Below are 18,724 nucleotides of genomic sequence, written 5' to 3' on the forward strand. Positions count from 1 at the left end.
ATGGTATCCGTTTGGCCACTGGCGCCTTTTACACTAGCCCGGTTGTGAGTCCTTACGAAGAAGCTGCCGAACTACCGCTATCCTCCTGCCGTGACTTTCTCCTCGGCAGGTATGCGTGTCGTATGTCTGCCGTGCTTGGCCACCTATCCTGTGCCTCCTCCTTCAGTGACTCCTTTGACGGCCAGTATGGGGCGTGTCCCTCTTCGGTGTTACCTTGTGGAGTTTGCTTTTGGGTCTTGCTCTGACGACTCAACTTCCCCCTACCTGCCACTTCCCTGGTGGGTGTGAACCCTTCACTACCTCGACTTCACGCAGCGTCCTGTGTTCACTTCGACCTTAATTCACTTCCCGACGACACTATTCCAGCCTCACTCTATCGCATTGAGCTTCACGACATTAGCGTGGAATTTTGTGATAGTACCTTTGTGTACACTGACGGCTCTCGGAGTGACCGCGGTGTCGGATGTGCCTTCGTCATTGGCTCTTGACATTTTTCGATATCTGCTTCCGGAACACTGCTCAGTATTTACAGCAGAGCCCTTCGCCCTGTATAAGGCTACGCAGCACGTCCGGCAACACGGGCTTTTCAATTGTGTCACCTGCTCAGGTGTCGAAGCCTCCGTGTGCTGCACACCGTCTGTCACTTAGTGCGACTGGTCCAGGAAAGCTGTCACTTCCTCACTCTTGATGGAGCTTCTGTAGTATTTATGTGGGTTCTGGTCACATCGGTCTGACAGGAAACTGAGCCGCTGTTGCTGCTGCCGAGGCTGCTGTCCTCGTACCTCAGCCCGCTAGTTCTTCTGTTCCCTCCAATGATCTCTGTGTCACCGTGTATCAGCAGGTAGTGTCATTACCACTGGTCCTCCCTTCATGAGAACCAGAACTGGGTTATTAAGCCTCTCCCAGTGGCTCGGACGACCTCCTCTCGGCCTTCTCAGTGCGAGGAGATCATTTTAACTGGGTTGCATGTTCGGCACTGTGTCTTTAGCCGTTGCTATTTGTTAAGTGGTGCTCCCCCACCACTTTGTACACATTGCGCCCAACTTTTGTCTGTCCGCCATTTCCTGGCGGAATGCCCTTTTTTTAACTGCTTACTTCCCCATTTGTTTTTGCCATCTGAGTTACAGGCCATTTTATTAAAGGATGCTCTGGGTGTCGAATGCGTTTTACTCTTTAACCGTCGTAGCCATTTGGTGAAGGTCATTTAATTTTTAGTCAGGACCTCCATTGATTGGGATTGATGTGCAGTTGTTTTTACTCCTCTCTTTGCCTTCGTGTTCTACAGTTTTGACACGGGCACATACGACCCTTGTTGTTTTCGCGCCCTAAAACAAAACAAAGCCACTCCATAATGGTGTGCTCTTACAGTCTCGTCTCATTAGCATTTTTTCATTTCGTTTGACAGAATCCTACGATGGCTTTGGACTGAGAATGGTTATGTCACAGATTGTGTGTGACATGGTGTAATCTAAATGAGGAATTACAAATAAAGAGCTGGAATGTATGTTTTACCTAAGCATTAAACACTTCCATATGGTGTTTACACTTGTGCCTTGCTGTTTCAGGAAGATTGCATGGTCGAGGAATCGAGCAGTGCCCAGGACCCTCTCAGTTTAGACAGTGAAGATGTACAGGTAAGTATTTAATTTTGGCTAAATTATTGTAAAAGGTGTTCTTATTTAAGGAAACAGACTGTCTCTCCTTGAACAAAGCTTTCTGTAATGGTAAGCATTAGGCACCAGATGGTAATTTACAGATGTTTATTTTTAAACATATGTGCAGTGTTCAGCAGATGGCATAGGGATTTTAAATGAACTAAAAATACATGGCATTTTCTGGCATTGTTATTTTTTTGCTACTGATGACTCAGAAAGTACATGAAGTTGTTTGCATAAATGTGTGCATTTACTGAACTTCACTATAGGTTCCTCTGGCCATCATTGCAGTTATAATGAGCAGCCTGTTTTGTCCACATATATGAAGATTGTACAGAAAATGATGGCTTGTTATTTCTCTTTCTATACGCAAAAAATGTAAATACAATTTACACAGTTTACATCCACAGCCTTTTGGACTAATTCACATTACCGAAGAAGACACAATTTCTTCAAAGGCATGTTGTTGTTGTGGTCATCAGTCCTGAGACTGGTTTGATGCAGCTCTCCATGCTACCCTATCCTGTGCAAGTTTCTTCATCTCCCAGTACCTACTGCAACATACATCCTTCTGAATCTGCTTAGTGTATTCATCTCTTGGTCTCCCTCTACAATTTTTACCCTCCACGCTGCCCTCCAATGCTAAATTTGTGATCCCTTGATGCCTCAGAACATGTCCTACCAACCGGTCCCTTCTTTTTGTCAAGTTGTGCCACAAACTCCTCTTCTCCCCAATTCTATTCAATACCTCCTCATTAGTTATGTGATCTACCCATCTAATCTTCAGCATTCTTCTGTAGCACCACATTTCCAAAGCATCTATTCTCTTCTTGTCCAAACTAGTTATTGTCCATGTTTCACTTCCATACATGGCTACACTCCATACAAATACTTTCAGAAACGACTTCCTGACATTTAAATCTATACTCGATGTTAACAAATTTCTCTTCTTCAGAAACGCTTTCCTTGCCATTGCCAGTCTACATTTCATATCTTATCTACTTCGACCATCATCAGTTATTTTGCTCCCCAAATAGCAAAACTCCTTTACTACTTCAAGTGTCTCATTTCCTAATCTAATTCCCTCAGCATCACCTGACTTAATTCGACTACATTCCATTATCCTCGTTTTGCTTTTGTTGATGTTCATCTTATATCCTCCCTTCAAGACACTGTCCATTCCGTTCAACTGCTCTTCCAAGTCCTTTGCTGTCTCTGACAGAGTTACGATGTCATCGGCGGACCTCAAAGTTTTTATTTCTTCTCCATGGATTTTAATACCTACTCTGAATTTTTCTTTTGTTTCCTTCACTGCATGCTCAATATACAGATTAAATAACATCGGGGAGAGACTACAACCCTGTCTCACTCCCTTCCCAACCACTGCTTCCCTTTCATGCCCCTCGACTCTTCTAACTGCCATCTGGTTTCTGTACAAATTGTAAATAGCCTTTCACTCCCTGTATTTTACCCCTGCCACCTTTAGAATTTGAAAGAGAGTATTCCAGTCAACATTGTCAAATGCTTTCTCTAAGTCTACAAATGCTAGAAACGTAGGTTTGCCTTTCCTTAGTCTTTCTTCTAAGATAAGTCGTAAGGTCAGTATTGCCTCACGTGTTCCAATATTTCTACAGAATCCAAACTGATCTTCCCTGATGTCGGCTTCTACCAGTTTTTCCATTCGTCTGTAAAGAATTCGCGTTAGTATTTTGCAGCTGTGACTTATTAAACTGATAGTTCGGTAATTTTCACATCTGTCAACACCTGCTTTCTTTGGGATTGGAATTATTATATTCTTATTGAAGTCTGAGGGTACTTCGCCTGTCTCATACATCTTGCTCACCAGATGGTAGTTTTGTCAGGACTGGCTCTCCCAAGGCCGTCAGTAGTTCTAATGGAATGTTGTCTACTCCCGGGGCCTTGTTTTGGCTCAGGTCTTTCAGTGCTCTGTCAAACTCTTCACACCATATCGTATCTCCCATTTCATCTTCATCTATATTATCTTCCATTTCTATGATATTGTCCTCAAGTAAATCGCCCTTGTATAGACCCTCTATATACTCCTTCCATCTTTCTGCTTTCCCTTCTTTGGTTAGAACTGGGTTTCCATCTGAGCTCTTGATATTCATACAAGTGGTTCTCTTTTCTCCAAAGGTCTCTTTAGTTTTCCTGTAGGCAGTATCTATCTTACCCCTAGTGAGATAAGCCTCTACATCCTTACATTTGACCTCTAGCCATCCCTGCTTAGCCATTTTGCACTTCCTGTTGATCTCATTTTAGAGACGTTTGTATTCCTTTTTGCCTGCTTCATTTACTGCAATTTTATATTTTCTCCTTTCATCAATTAAATTCAATATTTCTTCTGTTACCCAAGGATTTCTATTAGCCCTCGTCTTTTTACCTACTTGATCCTCTGCTGCCTTCACTACTTCATCCCTCACAGAGCTACCCATTCTTCTTCTACTGTATTTCTTTCCCCCATTCCTGTCAATTGTTCCCTTATGCTCTCCCTGAAACTCTGTACAACCTCTGGTTTAGTCAGTTTATCCAGGTCCCATCTCCTTAAATTCTCACCTTTTTGCAGTTTCTTCAGTTTTAATCTGCAGTTCATAACCAATAGATTGTGGTCAGTCCACATCTGCCCCTGGAAATGTCTTACAATTTAAAACCTGGTTCCTAAATCTCTGGCTTACCATTATGTAATCTATCTGATACCTTTTAGTATTTCCGGGATTCTTCCATGTATAAAACCTCCTTTTCAAAGGCCTGTATAAATTTTTTTTATTTTATGCTACACTACTGAATGGTTTTTGAAACTTTTGAAATTTGAACAGTTTTGATGAAGCAGGAGAATCCTGCATTTAATATGGTGATTATGGAGGATGACAACATTGAAGTCAGTTGTAACACCATGAGTCTGGATGAGCACTTCATCTTTAGAATTTGCGGATAAACATCTATGAAGAGATCAAATGAATAAGCACTTTCATTCTTGAATGTGGTGCTTTAGGATGAATACAACATAATTTTGTGACTTTTGTTTTATTATTTTGTAATGTTCTGTTGTTTCTTAGCTAGACTATTCTCTTTTGTTTTAGTTTGCGGAAACAGAGGATTCAGGTCTGCAGCAGAAGAGCTTTGTTGAGGAAGTGAAGGAGTAAGTTCATATTTGTAACATTTATCGTCCTAATAGTTGAGCTTCAGTTAATTTTGTTTAGAATGGACACAAGAGTTAGTAATAACAGTGACCCTATTTTAGACAGGAGAGAAGTTACTGCTAGGTGTGTGAGAATATTAGAGGATGAGCCTCATAATAATAAATAATTTGTCTGACCATGATCATCCAAAAAACGCTGACCAAGAAGCATCCCCATCAATCAAGTTTTAACTAAGAAGAGGAAAATAGTTTCATAGATTCATAATGGTCGACTGTCACACTACTCTGAGAAAATTTACAACAGGACTTCTTTGGTATCATTACACTTGCTGCTACAGCATGGTGTTTTAAATCCTCTTAACTCATCGGAATGATTGCATAGTCGTCGTCTTTGAGTTTACCCTTGAGAAATAAGTCCATTGATGTCATATCAGGCAGACTTGCAGGCCAATAGATAATGCTTCCACTTCTTGTCCAGTGACAGGAAAGAGCTGCGTGACTGCTTTCTTAGCCACAAGTGAGTTGTGAATTGGGCACTTATTGTATACATCTCTGAAGTGGTACTTCCTCTAGGAGAGCAAGTAGCACTTAAGTAAAAAATTGTGTATTTCTTTTATGTGTTCAGGTTTGTTCAATGAATTAAGGACCAATTGTGCAGTCCCCAGGTTTGTTCAGTGAAGTAATGACCAATCACATAGTCTCCAGGTTTGGTCAGTGAATTAAGAACCAATCACATAGTCTAATAATCCAACGTCAGACATTCACACTCGACTACCTCTGATGTTCAACATGTGAAGATTCTCAGTGGCCAAATAAAGTGTGTTTATTACATTCAGCAACAAGATTTGTAATGGTAGCTTTATGAGCAAAGAGAATTCTTTCAAGAAAAAATCTATTTCCCTAATGTTGGATCAGAACTGTGTGGCACATCATCATCTGAAATCTCGCTGGTTAATCTGCTGGTGAAGTGAGTGCCACAGTATGGGCAGGTGCTATTTGCGTGCAAAATGTGTACAACTCTGGGTTGATTTATTCCAGAGGCATTCCTAAATACTCTGGAGCTAACCTGTGGATGAGTATTAATTGCCAGAACATCTATTTCGTTTACTCTGCTCTTTGCAATACTGTGCCCTACCCTTTGTGTTGTATTCTGGTGCCCTTCCATTAAAATTGTTTTGCTTATTTACTGAATTGTCATTCTTGTTGGGCAACGTCTGTAGAAATACCTTCGTGCATATGTCATCAGTTCTCTTCACGTTCCTTGTGTTCTACATAAAGAAGTAGCATATTTAGTTTATCTTGATTTGTGAAAGACATTTATTTTTTCAGGTAACTGGTATTTGGCACAAATGAAAACACGGACAGAATGAAAGTTACGTTTCCTCTGTGCCCCTTTCATACCGGTTTTGCTGCGGTTTGACACCTTTTTCCCTACGAATTTGATTAAGACGTATTTTGGATATGAAATCACGAATCGAAACCAGACCGTGCCTAAGTTCTAGCAAGTATTTTAATTACTCTGAAAGTGGTGATTGGATTTTGAAGAGTAAAATGCCATTGAATTTCTCTCTTTCAGGATTATGATATTAATAGCAGAAATTACTACGGTTTAATTTGTAAAGCGAGGTTGATGCCAATATATCTGTAATTAAAATGGCTATGAACATGGACAGTACGCTGAGGTTAACAGCTCAGCTTAATCATTCTGTATATTAGTAGAAAACCAGCTACTTTGTGAACAAGAATGCTACTCCTCTTCTCACATTATTCAGTGGCAATCTTCATCTAGTAATTCAAATTACAACTTAACACGAAACACTGTAGTTATCCCCAGGGGCCTCAGGATTCTTTCGTGAGTTCACACGTGACGCACACTGGACCTCGAGCTATTGCAGCCCATTCTTCCTTCCTGCGCTACAATTCCTTCCCTGTGCCTCTGCCTCCCTGCCGTGGCTCCTTCCCTGCTGGCCCCTCCTTCCCCTCTCTCGGTGGTCTTGTGTCGACCTGGCTATCCACCCGGTTTCCTGTATTGCTCGTGGTTTTGTTCCCCTTGCCTTTTATCTGCCATTCTTCCTCTTTGGCATTTTTGATCCCTCTTTGGGGTTTGACTCCCACTTCTAAATTTCCTTTCCGTAGTGTGGGCCACTTGGAGAACAACTTCCTCCCTAGCATCTACATCGTGGATTCCTCTCCCCCTGTCCTTCCTCTCTTTCTTCCCTGTCGTAGCCTTCCCCTGCCCCGCTAGCTCACCAGCCTGTGTAGCCAGTCCGTGCAGTAGGGCTGTTATGTCCCCACCTGAATGAACCCTGTAACAACATAGGTATCACACTTCTGATACCTCAGCTGTTGCCTCACCATGTATGCCTAAAGTTCCCCTCATGTAGGACGGCGGTCCTATTTTCAGCTGTTCTGCGCATCCCCAACCATTAACTGCTACCGGCCAATAAAATTCATTCTCTCTCCCAGGGCTAGCCGTGAGATACAAACTGGACTGCAAGAATCTCTCTCCCGCCTGCTGCGCTGTTTCCTTATTTTGCGACAGTGCAGTTTCATTCACAGAGCGACTGAATTATTCATTCAGATGTCAATTTTACTTTCTTGTAGCAGTATAGCTGTGAATGTGTATCTGTAAAATGAATGTCGGATGATGGCAATACATTTGAAATATCAGACAAACAACTTTAATTAAATTGCACAGCTATGGTGTATCATTTTAGTTGTGTGCTGGGTTCACGATTTCTTGTCCAAAGTCACAGTTTATAGTAATTGACGGAAAATTGTGGAATAAAATAGCAGTGATACTTGGCTTTTGCAAGAAAGGTTCCTAGGCCTCCTGCTGTTCCTGAGCTAATAAATGATTTAGGAGACAATCTGAGCAGCCCTCTTATAAAGTCATCAGATGATTGAAACAGATTACAAAACGATTTAGACCATCTATCTGTATGATGAGGAAAGTGGCAATTGATTCTAAATAATGAAAAATCCACACGAGTAATAAAAGGAATCCGTTAAATTGTGGTTTACAGGATAAAACACACATATAAAGGCTGTAAATTTAACTGAATACGTAAGGATTACAATTATGAATAACATGAATTTCAACAATCGCACGGATAATGTGGTGTGGAAAGCAACGCAAAGACTGCAATTAATTGGTAGAACACTTAGAAAATGCAACAGGTCTACATAAGAGACTACTTACACCATGCTTTTCTGCCCTCTGCTGGAGTACTGTTGTCTGGTGTGGGATCCACAGCAAATAGGATTGATCAAAAAAATTCAAAGAAGGGCAGCTCGTTTTGTATTACTGCGAACTGTGGTGGCAGTGATCAAAACAAAGGCATTTTTCATTGTGGCAGGATCTTCTCTTGAAATTTCAGATGCCAACTTTCTCTACAGAGTGGCGGCCACCCACATAAGGAGGAATGATCATCATAATAAAACAAAAGAAATAAAGGCTCACACGGAAAGACTAAAGTGTCCATGTTTACTGTGCACAGTAAGAGAGTGGAATGGTAGAAAAATAGCTTGAGGGTGGTTGCATGACTCCTCTGCCTGGCACTTAATTGTGGATTGCAGGTAATCGTGTAGATGCAGATGTAGATGCTTCACAAGCAGACATGGAAGTTTATTTCCCGCATTTGTAACTTTTTCAAATGTGAATCTGAAAGCGAGACTTCTGTTTTGGACATTTTGAAGTCTCAAGAACGAATTGCAGAAGCATGTGTCGGCAAGATAACTGTACAGAGAATAGTAAACAGAAGTGTCGTAGCTGTAGAAACCACAGGAAAATTTGTGTTCATGTTACCTGGAAAGCATTGATATTGCAAGATACCTGTAACACAAATAGATGGTTTTGGCAACGATATTTTAAAGCACTCTGTGTTTTAAATGTTTATAAGAAGAGAATACCTGATATCACAAAAATTTGTTACAATTATGCATGAGTGAATTGGCTTCAAAGGTAGTGCTTCATCAGTGCATATAATATTAAAATATATTGGTTTCAAAAATGTTAAGAAGAGAGTTTTTAATTGAAAGAAGTGACGCAGAAGCAGCATGAACCACTTGCCTTATAAATGCATGATACAAGAGGAGGAGGTAGTTCTGCAGTGTGTTACCTTGATGAAATGTGGGTGAATCAGAATCATACAGTAAATACCCCCTGGTAAACGAGTTATGGTATTGGCAGTTTTAAAGTTCCTATAGGAAAAGCTTCTCGGATACTTATTCTGCATGCTGGCTCTTCTTCTGATTTCGTTCCTGAGAGTAAACTTGTATTTAGCTGTAAGAAAGACAGTAGTGACTACCATTTGGAAATGAACGCTGTCACTTTCAAGAAGTGGTTCACTGAACAATTCGTGCAATACCTTGCTTTGAAGTCAGCCATTGTAGTTACCATGCCAGTTGTCATTCAGCTGTTACAGAGAAAAGGCCAGGTACGAGCACCAGGAAAGGAGATATTGTGCTCTGGCTGAAAAATATTCCGGACAATATAAGCCAGACTCGTGGTGAACCCCTGAAGCTGTTTAAATGAATGTGGTCCACAGTTATGCATGCGTTGACCCTCATATCACTGTGAGTATAACCTGATAGAATTTATTTGCGCACAGGTTACAATCTATGTTGGGGGAAAAAAACAATACATTCAAGATAAGACACTGAAATACTTGTGCTTGAAGCAATAGACAGCATCTCCTTCAGTGTGGCTTCAATTTGTGTGGCACGCTGCAAAGTTTCAGAAATAACACTTTGACAGGGAGTCGAAGTTGGATAACAGCCTTGAACATATCTTCCTAAATTTACAATTAGATGGTTCGGACACGGACTCAGATAGCACATGGGTCATTCCATGTCAGTTCAACCAGGGGCTCCAGCTCATAGTCTCAGATTTGACTGAAATTCAGCACACTAATTCTATCATGTGTGGAACACTCGTGTACAAAGTATTAGTTTCCCCTGCCAATTAGTTCCAGGATTACGACTTGTGAAAGACGGTGGCGTGACCCGGAAATTGCAACCCGCATCTGGCAATCTATCTTCAGACCCAATTTCAGGTCTTAATAACTTTGGAACTATTCCACACAATCCAGTGAAATTTTTACAACCCAGTATCATCCACTTAAAGAACACACTCTATGAATCAAAACACCAACAACATATTTCTGAGGGAAAATAAAAAATTCCAAAATGTGATTAAAAATGTAATATGTTAAAAGGTACATATTGTAGGTGCCCTCTATGCCAAATATAATTCACTCAAAAAGGGTATAAATTTTTTTTGGTAAGCGTAATGTGGCCTAAACACACACAGAACTCATCATGTCCATATCAGTCACAAAAACTGAGTTACATGCACATGAAAATACAAAAAATTATAAAATTACCTGAAAAACATGGATTTTCCAAGTGTGGTAGCACAAAAGGAACAAGTGGTATCCAAGCCAAATTTCACACACTGCATAAGTAGACCATAATGATATATATCTCAAAATGTCAGCATGTTATTGTAAGACATTTGTGTACATTGGAAGTTGACAGATGTATTTAGTGATGGGGCCATTGTTCCACAACACAGTTTTGTAAAAACATATCATAAACTGTTTTGTCTCTTCTTATCCTCTCTCACAACTGTTTAATCACTAAGCAACAACATATAGACAGATTAACACAACCTATCATTAATGTTTACTGCACCTTAACTGCTAAAAACCAGTCGATTGTACTTTGAACAGAAGTTCTCTCACACTTTAGCTACTGTACTCTGTACATTGAGTGGCAAATTGTACTGTCTTCCTGACACTGTGGTAGGAACTAGCACTGTCATAAGAATATGTTCAAAATGAATCCAACACCTGCCTGCCAAGCGTGGCCTATGAAATGATCTGGCTGGTCCTGCTGGTGCCATGAAGTTCACAAATACATCACCTTCTGCTTCACAGCACTCTGCAACACATCCTAAGTACCATTTGTCATCATAAACAGCAATAACATAGCAACCTGGCTGTATGTTGCTGCTTTTGCTTCTGAATCCTGAGTCAGACACACTGTGAAGACACATGTTGTGCATGAACCTATAGTTAGTTATAACCAGTCTGCTCATCTGCACATTGTCAGAGTCTGCTGGAGAGAAGTGATGATGGTTCTTTGTGTTTTAACGTGTTCTAGTCTGCTTTTTAGCAACTCTTCGACTGATTTCACCTCACCTTTCGAAACGTAGGATGATTATATGCCAGAGATATTTTTCTGTATCCATGTAAATAATTGAAGAGGTGTTAGAATGTGACCTTCTGTAGGATGCTGCAGACTAGCTCGTGATGCCATGCGCTTAATGGTAGCACCAATACCATCACATACATTTTTACCATGACTTGTTGCGAAAAAATTCCATTCTGTGTGAATCTGAAAATCATGGTAATGCAAGCATAAATTTTTGAGATTTACAGTTTTTGTACTGACTAGCTGCCCCATCACTGAAGCATTTCACAAAAAGTATTTGAGGCAGCTTGTTTTTCACATATGCCATGACAGTGCGAATGTGGGCGTGAACTGCAATGGCATCATGAATTTAACAGTCACTACAAACGCGCAGGTTCATGACAGACACATCACCTGATTCACCTCTATAGTAAATCGCAAATGGCTGGAGAGTTGCTTGACTGTTATCCCAATGATATCCTTAGATGGCATCTTGAACTATAAACGCATAATTTTCAGAAAAGGTTATGTAGTAACTAAAACCAACCGCGGGAACGCCTTGGGCTGCGGATCGGAGCTGCCAGGCGGGGAAGCCGCCGGCTGTGGAGCACGCACCACCGGGTAAACACAAGGACGAGTCGGACGACAGACCAACGACAACTGACCACGACCGCCTAAGACCAACATAACAAGGAAGAGATAAACAATGGAGGCTTGTGGAAACCACAACACCAAACACCAACAGTAAATCCACTTGGAACCAGAGCCAGACAATTGTCAACAACGAGCAACGACCAGAACGCAGTACCGCCGAGATAGAAACGCAATCCAGAGTGAGTACCAGACTGACTGGACTAGGGCACAGCGGGTCCCTATATACGAAACCGGAGGGTGCGGCTATTGGCCGCTGTCTGCACGTGGCGTAGCGGTGGCGTCCTCGCTGCATGAGAGCCGCTGCGCGGAATAGCTGCCGCGGAGGCGGAGCCCTCTATGGGTTGACCACGTCCATTTGTTCTGGCATGTGTTTGACTTCTGCGGTGGAAGGTACTAGAGTCTAGTACAGTGGAGCGTCGATTATCCGAACGTCGGTCAACCGAACGACCGCTTAACTGAACTGTGTACTTGCTCGCACCTGTTACTCTCCCACCCTACCGTCCATCATCCCCCTTACTCCCAAACCAAGTTTCCCACAGTAGTAGCCGCACTGGGCCACCGCTGGCGGAACATTGCTTCTAATGGGGCCTTCACAAGGCCCTGCTGACCGGCCAAGCCGCCAGTCGCTGTGTTTCAACAATCAGCACACTTCTGTCGGCTTGGCACTGGCAGTAGAAGTAGCGGCAGTATGAAAGCTGTTCACAGCAACAGCTGCACCAGCTTAGAGTTGAGGCATGCCGCTCCGCGCAGTTTGAAGGATTGCGCTCCCCAAAGAAGAGCTTCTCACGGTGCAAACAGTCACCTTCTGTTCTCTGTTACGACCACCTGTGTGCTGCTGCGTGAAGGCTTGCTTAGACAGATCAAAATAAAGGATTTTTTTAAACGTTAATTTTGTACACTGTGTGTATTGTTCATGCAAAATGCGTATGTAATATGTATATATTTTTGTTTAATAAACTGTGCCACATACTATATATTCCTTCTGAAGCTGCCTTTGTATGTTACTTTGTAATACTAAAAGAGATGCCTGTTTTTATGAATAAATTTACTGTACAGTACTTCTTTTTGGCAAATAAACATGTACAGTTCGATTATCCGAACAAACCAGTTTTCTGAACACCCATGTCCCCCAATTACTTCGGATAATCGCTTTGTGTGGTCAGTTTGTCTGTTTTTTGACAACACATTTCAACAAAATATTCCACTGTACTTTGCTTTGTTTAAAGACTTGTGTGATCCATGTTTGTCCATTGTTTATAAGAAACAAGTTCACAATCATCATCCATAAGGAGTTCACCATACAGTTCGTTATTCATGTGTTCTGCAAGATTTGCCTTTCCAGGACACTTTTCACACCTGTGTATCATGCATTGGTAGGAACTGATGTCTCACACTAGCAGCTTCATTGCACCTTTGTAATCCAGACCAGAATCCTTTATAGCAGGAAACATCAGCTTAACATTTTGATGGGTCTCACGCACACAAACATTGTGTGTGCCCCTTGCACTTACAGGCACAACCCATTTTGGCCGAAGACTGAAAAAAGGCGATGAACCTACTTTGGTATTGGGATGCTTTTCTTTGAATTCTACATATAGTTATGATATGTTGCATAGCAACAGTCTTTTTTGCATCTGTACACGTACATTTCCCATTTTCACCGTTACATAGTCTTTTTTTTTTTTCCAGGCATTATTTGGCTGTAGTCATTATTTTCATAAAACTCCGACACTAGCAACTCAATTTCTTACCCTGAGCCTGCTGAAGTTGTGGAAGCACTCCTTGGGCTGCTTTTATTTTCCTAGCTTGCTTTACCATATATGTAGAAACATTGAATTCCTTTGCAGTGTAGTCAATAGACCAGCTGGAAGCTGCAAGAGTAAGAATAACTAATTTTTTCTGGCGTGTGGATATGGCACATTTTTCTTTCAAATCGTGCACAATTTTGTCCAAATCGGAGCATTTCTGGCATGATTTCTCTTCCTTTGGAGCAGATAGTTCTTCCTCTTCCACCATTAGTGTGTCAGCTATTTTGTGTTTTAATTCCATTTGAGCTTCTTGTAGTTTTCTTCTACCATAGCTGGGCCTGTCTCTTTTCCCAACTTTGTGTGTCTTCGTGAGAGACAAACCAATAGCAGTCACTGAAGTATTTAATTGCTCATCTGCTGTGGTCGTAGGTGGCTGATACTCTTTGTCACTGTCATGTAAATTATCAGAATATTCTTCATTTTCTAGCAGTGTAACACACCTGGAACATAACTTTTGTCCTGGTTTCATGTTAAGACCCATGCACTGATTCACTTTCAATACTGATTTTATATAAATTTCTGTGAGGCTACACTTCACTGTCTTCTTATGAATCTGAAATGGATCAAAACAACTTCTTTGTAGGAAAGAATACTTATCCATAAACACTTTCATATGATGATAACAAACACAAAAGTTTCCTGGAACTGTACTTCTTGTGCCCACAGGGTGTATCCCATTTCACCATAGCAACAAATCTTGGTCCAATTCATCCAGATCATACAGTACAAAGCGAATGCCACATTTTGTTCCATATGTTGTTTTATGACATTCAGATACTTGTGCTCTACCAATACTGCAACTTGTTTTAACAAGCTGCCTCCATACTGACTTTTCACAACAGTACTGACCAGTCTGAACTAGAATCTTAACAACATGAGTAACCTGTAATTGTTGCTCGTTTCCTTTATTGTTCCTGCCTAACAATGACTCATTCTGTCCCTGAAAACTAACATTGTTTAACTTCCTGTTGCCTAATGGTTCCCAATTATTGCTGCAGCTTTATCTGAAACAAGCCGTCTGCATCATCACTATTACTTGCTAAATCGTGTTAAAAGAAACATAACCAAATACATCTCTGTCTACTTTTATTGTACACAAATACCTTTCAATAACAAGTTGAAATTTTGCCACATATTATATCATGGTCTACTTATGCAGTGTTTGATATTTGGCTTGGATATCACTTGTCCCTTTTGTGCTACCACACTTAGAAAATCCGCGTTTTTCAGGTAATTTTTCCAATTTTTCTATTTTTGTGTGCATGTAACTCTGTTTGTGTGACTGATGTGGGCAAGATGAGTTCTGTGTGTGTTTAGGCCACATTAAGCTTATCACAAAAAATGTACACCCTTTTTGAGTGAATTATATTTGGTATAGAGGGCACCTACAATATGTACCTTTTAACATATTACATTTTTTAATCAAATTTTGGAATTTTTTATTTTCCCTCAGAAATATGTTGTTGGTGTTTTGATTCATAGAGTTTGTTCTTTAAGTGGCTGGTACTGGGTTGTAAAAATTTCACTGGACTGCGCGAAATAGTTCCAAGGTTATTAAGACCTGAAGTTGGGTCTGAAGATAGATTGCCAGATGTGGGTTGCAATTTCCGGGTCACGCCACCTTCTTTCACAAGCCATAATTCTGCAACTAATTGGCAGGGGAAACTAATACTTTGTACACGAGTGTTCCACACTTGGTGGCATTGGTGTGCTAAATTTCAGCCAAATCTGAGACTATCAGCTGCAATATTTTCTCAAATTGGTTGAATTGACATGGAATGACTCACATGATGATATGATGTAGACTTTTAAGAGGAGTAAAGTTATAACTTTTCTTGGTTTTAAAGGCTCATGGTTTAAAAATATTTTTGTCAACATATCAAAATGCGTACAAAGAACATAAGGATTTCCTAGCTTTTATTATTAGAAATATGTAGCCTATGACACAGACTATAATGTTGAACACATTGGCCAATGAGAAGTTAAGCTTTTCCCAGTGTGGTGTGTGCTCTAATTACTCACGAGAATGCAGCCGAATAAATTTGTCAAAAACTCCAATATTTGCACAAGCAAATCCCAGTCATTTTCAAGGCGCGAATTGGAAAATGTCTTAAAATGAAAGGGACAGTTATCTTTGGAGATATCAATGGTTTTCAACATTATTGGTCAGCATTTGGTTGAGTTATTCACAGAAGACAGTTAATTGTTTGCTTGTTTAGTGGATCATAAATGCATTCTCCCATTATAACGTCGTAAGAATTAGTTTAAAATCATAATGCCTGTCAACACCAAAAAATGTGAGAACATACTGATGATTTTTATGATAGTCTTTTGCACTAGTCTGTGCCGCCAGTAATTCTTTTTTACGCATAGTGAGTTACACTGAACTGCACCCACGTACATGCGTTATATATATTTAAAAAAAGTAGATGGAGTAGAAGCAGTTATCAAACAAATATAATGATTTCGGTTTGAGTTTGAACTTAGTTTATCGTGTATTCCACTTTTACTTATAATGTATCCCAAATTGCAATAAATGGCAATTATCGCAACCATTTTTGATGATCTTGTCGCTAGATAGTTGTCGTTTTGAGAAAAATTGTAGTTGAAGCCTTCACTTAGCTACATCTGCTGTTCCGACGTCACACGGGCGATTGCAGTAGACACAACCTCAAGACGTGAAGCAATATTTCTCTCCTGTAGACGACTGATTGAAATCGATTTTAAAATGTATTATTCTCTCATACATTTTAACATAAAATACGATTTACTGAAGGCAAATGAACCTGGTTGTTGTCTGCAGCAACACAATTGGCAATGCGGACTTAGTTTGCCTGCTCTCTGCTGCCACACATGACCAGATCTCTGCCCTCCGCGATTTTCTATCTCTCCACCTCTATACGTGGAAGCGCGGTCATACATGACACACACTATAGGAGAGGTTGCTTACCACTGTGAAGCACTGGAACTTCGGCAACAGCCACTTTGGTAGCGCTCATGAAGAGAGCCCTTGATTGGAGTGGGTGGTATCAGGGCAGATTCTTTGCACATGGGCATTATTTCTGTCTCATCTGGACTACGATTGTAAAGTTTATGGGTCAGCTGCCCCTTCCATGCTGCTCCTCTTGTACCTAGTTCACTATTGTGGTATCTGTTTAGCCACTGGCGCCTTTCACACTAGCCCTGTCGATGACCTTCTACTTGATGCTGGGATCTCTCCCATTTCAATTTACCCCCCCCCCCTCCCGGGGGCTCGCCACCCTTTGGCGGGTTTGTGCTTGGCTATTGGCTACCAGGAGGCCCCAGCCTTTGCAGCACTTTTTCCCTTTCGTGCTGTATGTCTGTCTTCTTGCTATTCTTTTTCCCTTGGGGAACACGTCTGGAGTATTATTGGGAATATTCTGCATTCTGTTGCTGACCTGCGAACAGTCTACAGTTTCCTTTTGGCTCCCTTTTTCCTTCTTTGTTTCCCTTCTCCTCTCATTCCGAGGATCCTCTTTTTTTCTTCTTCCTCCCTGTGGGCTCCTGATGGCCGGCCCACGTCTCTGACACGTAAAAAGGTGACCGGGTGACGCGTAATTCCCAGCCTCGTGTCAACAGGCAGGGTTTGCACGTACCACCTGGTATGGGCCAGGTCCAGGGAGGGTGATTGCCTGAGCTGTAACCTTCCCAAATTGCCCATCGGTCCCCCCGTCAGGTGTTTGGGAGGTATGATCTGAGGTGTGAACCGTCACCTAAGGCGTGTGCCCCCTCGTGAAGGGGGCCCCTACTCGAAGGAGCACACCCTCAGACGCTGGCAATCGTGGGGGATTTCCTCACGACGAGGACGAGTCAGTCGTCCTCTCTATCGATGTCGACGAAACGTAAATGTAATGGGGCTACTGATTCGAAGACCCTTCCCACTGCACTGCGTTTCCTCGTGGTATCACATAATGAAGATGATTGGTCCTTCGCCATGGTCAATCTGTTTATTATTCAGAAAGGTGTTGGTGCCATTGCTGGCCCTGTGAAATCCTGCTCTCGTTTACAGAATGGCACTTTGGGTTTGGAGACAGCTTCTGATTTTCAAACATGACAACTACTTGCTGCCTCACTTCTCCATGGCTACCCCGTTCGTGTCGAGGCACGTAGAACTTCGAATTCTTCTCGCGGTGTAATTTTCACGGCCACTTGACAGTCTAACCGAGGCTGAAATATAATCTTACCTCTCCGATCAGGGTGTCATTGCTGTCCGTCGAGTAATGAAAAAGGTGGCTTCTTCCTCGGTGCCCACCCGCACTCGTTTCCTCACCTTTGATAGGGTGGTGCTCCCATCCCAGATTAACGCGGGCTATGAAATCGTCATAGTCCGGCCGTACATTCCGAATCCGATGCACTGTTACCAGTGTCATCGGTTCAATCACACTAGAATGTCTTGTTGACACCCGACCACATGCGTAACCTGTGGCAGCGATGCACACGAGGGTGAATGACCGCTTCCTTCTGCCTGCTGTATCGCCTGCAGTGGCGGCCGTGCCGCCTCCTCCTGGGATTGTCCCGTGTATCTAGATGAGCGAGATGTTCGAGAGATGCAGGTAAAGGAAAAAGTGCCTTACCCAATAGCTCACAAGCTACTGGCTAGTCACAAACCCCGTGTTCTCCCGTCTGGCACTTATAGTTCAGTTCTCGTTACCCGTCGCTCCACGAAAGACGTGGCCACGCAGACGTGTGACCTCAAATTTGGCTCCGAGATTGTGAAGTCGCCCACTGTCGAGGTAGCATCACTGTCCCCCTGTCCGACTCTTGCCTAAAGGGTGAAGCTACCCTCTACACAACCGACAGGCAGGAAATGACAGGACGAGTACTTTCGAGAAGACTTCCTTTGTCCCTCCCGCCTAACGATACCTGAATCTTCCTCTGACTGGAAGGGCTCGAAGAAGTCTGCTAAAGATGAACGGATTTCTCCTTCCCCGACTCAAAGATCCTGCACAGCGGTGTCACCACGTGGTCACTTATCCCAGCCGGCCTCTGTTTTGCAGGTGTGCACCACCGACCGTTTTTCAGTGTCGGACTCCACAGACCTACCGCACAACTGTGCCGATGCTTCTGTGAACCCCACGGAGCAGGATCCTCCTGCTTCTGTGCCCTGTAGTGGCGACTCTCCACCGGCTGTTCTTCGGCAGCCACCGAGTTGACACCCCTACATCTCTTCCTCCTCAGGACTGTCCTCCAATGGAACGTTTGCGGCCTTTGATCCCACAGAGAGGATTTAC

At 42.1% G+C, this 18,724-nt stretch overlaps 1 protein-coding gene across 1 annotated transcript in view; it reads left to right on the forward strand.

Moving 5' to 3' along the window:
* The window catches only part of LOC124550818 (zinc finger protein 2-like), a 70,596-nt gene that overhangs the window by 14,541 nt on the left and 37,331 nt on the right, over positions 1–18,724 (forward strand). Inside the window, exons 3-4 of the mRNA XM_047125544.1 lie at positions 1,566–1,634; positions 4,754–4,812. Of these exons, the coding sequence (XP_046981500.1) occupies positions 1,566–1,634; positions 4,754–4,812 (128 nt within the window). The remainder of the gene's footprint in view (positions 1–1,565; positions 1,635–4,753; positions 4,813–18,724) is intronic.

The sequence above is a fragment of the Schistocerca americana genome, chromosome 9 (assembly GCF_021461395.2).
Source record: "Schistocerca americana isolate TAMUIC-IGC-003095 chromosome 9, iqSchAmer2.1, whole genome shotgun sequence".
NCBI lineage: Eukaryota > Metazoa > Arthropoda > Insecta > Orthoptera > Acrididae > Schistocerca > Schistocerca americana.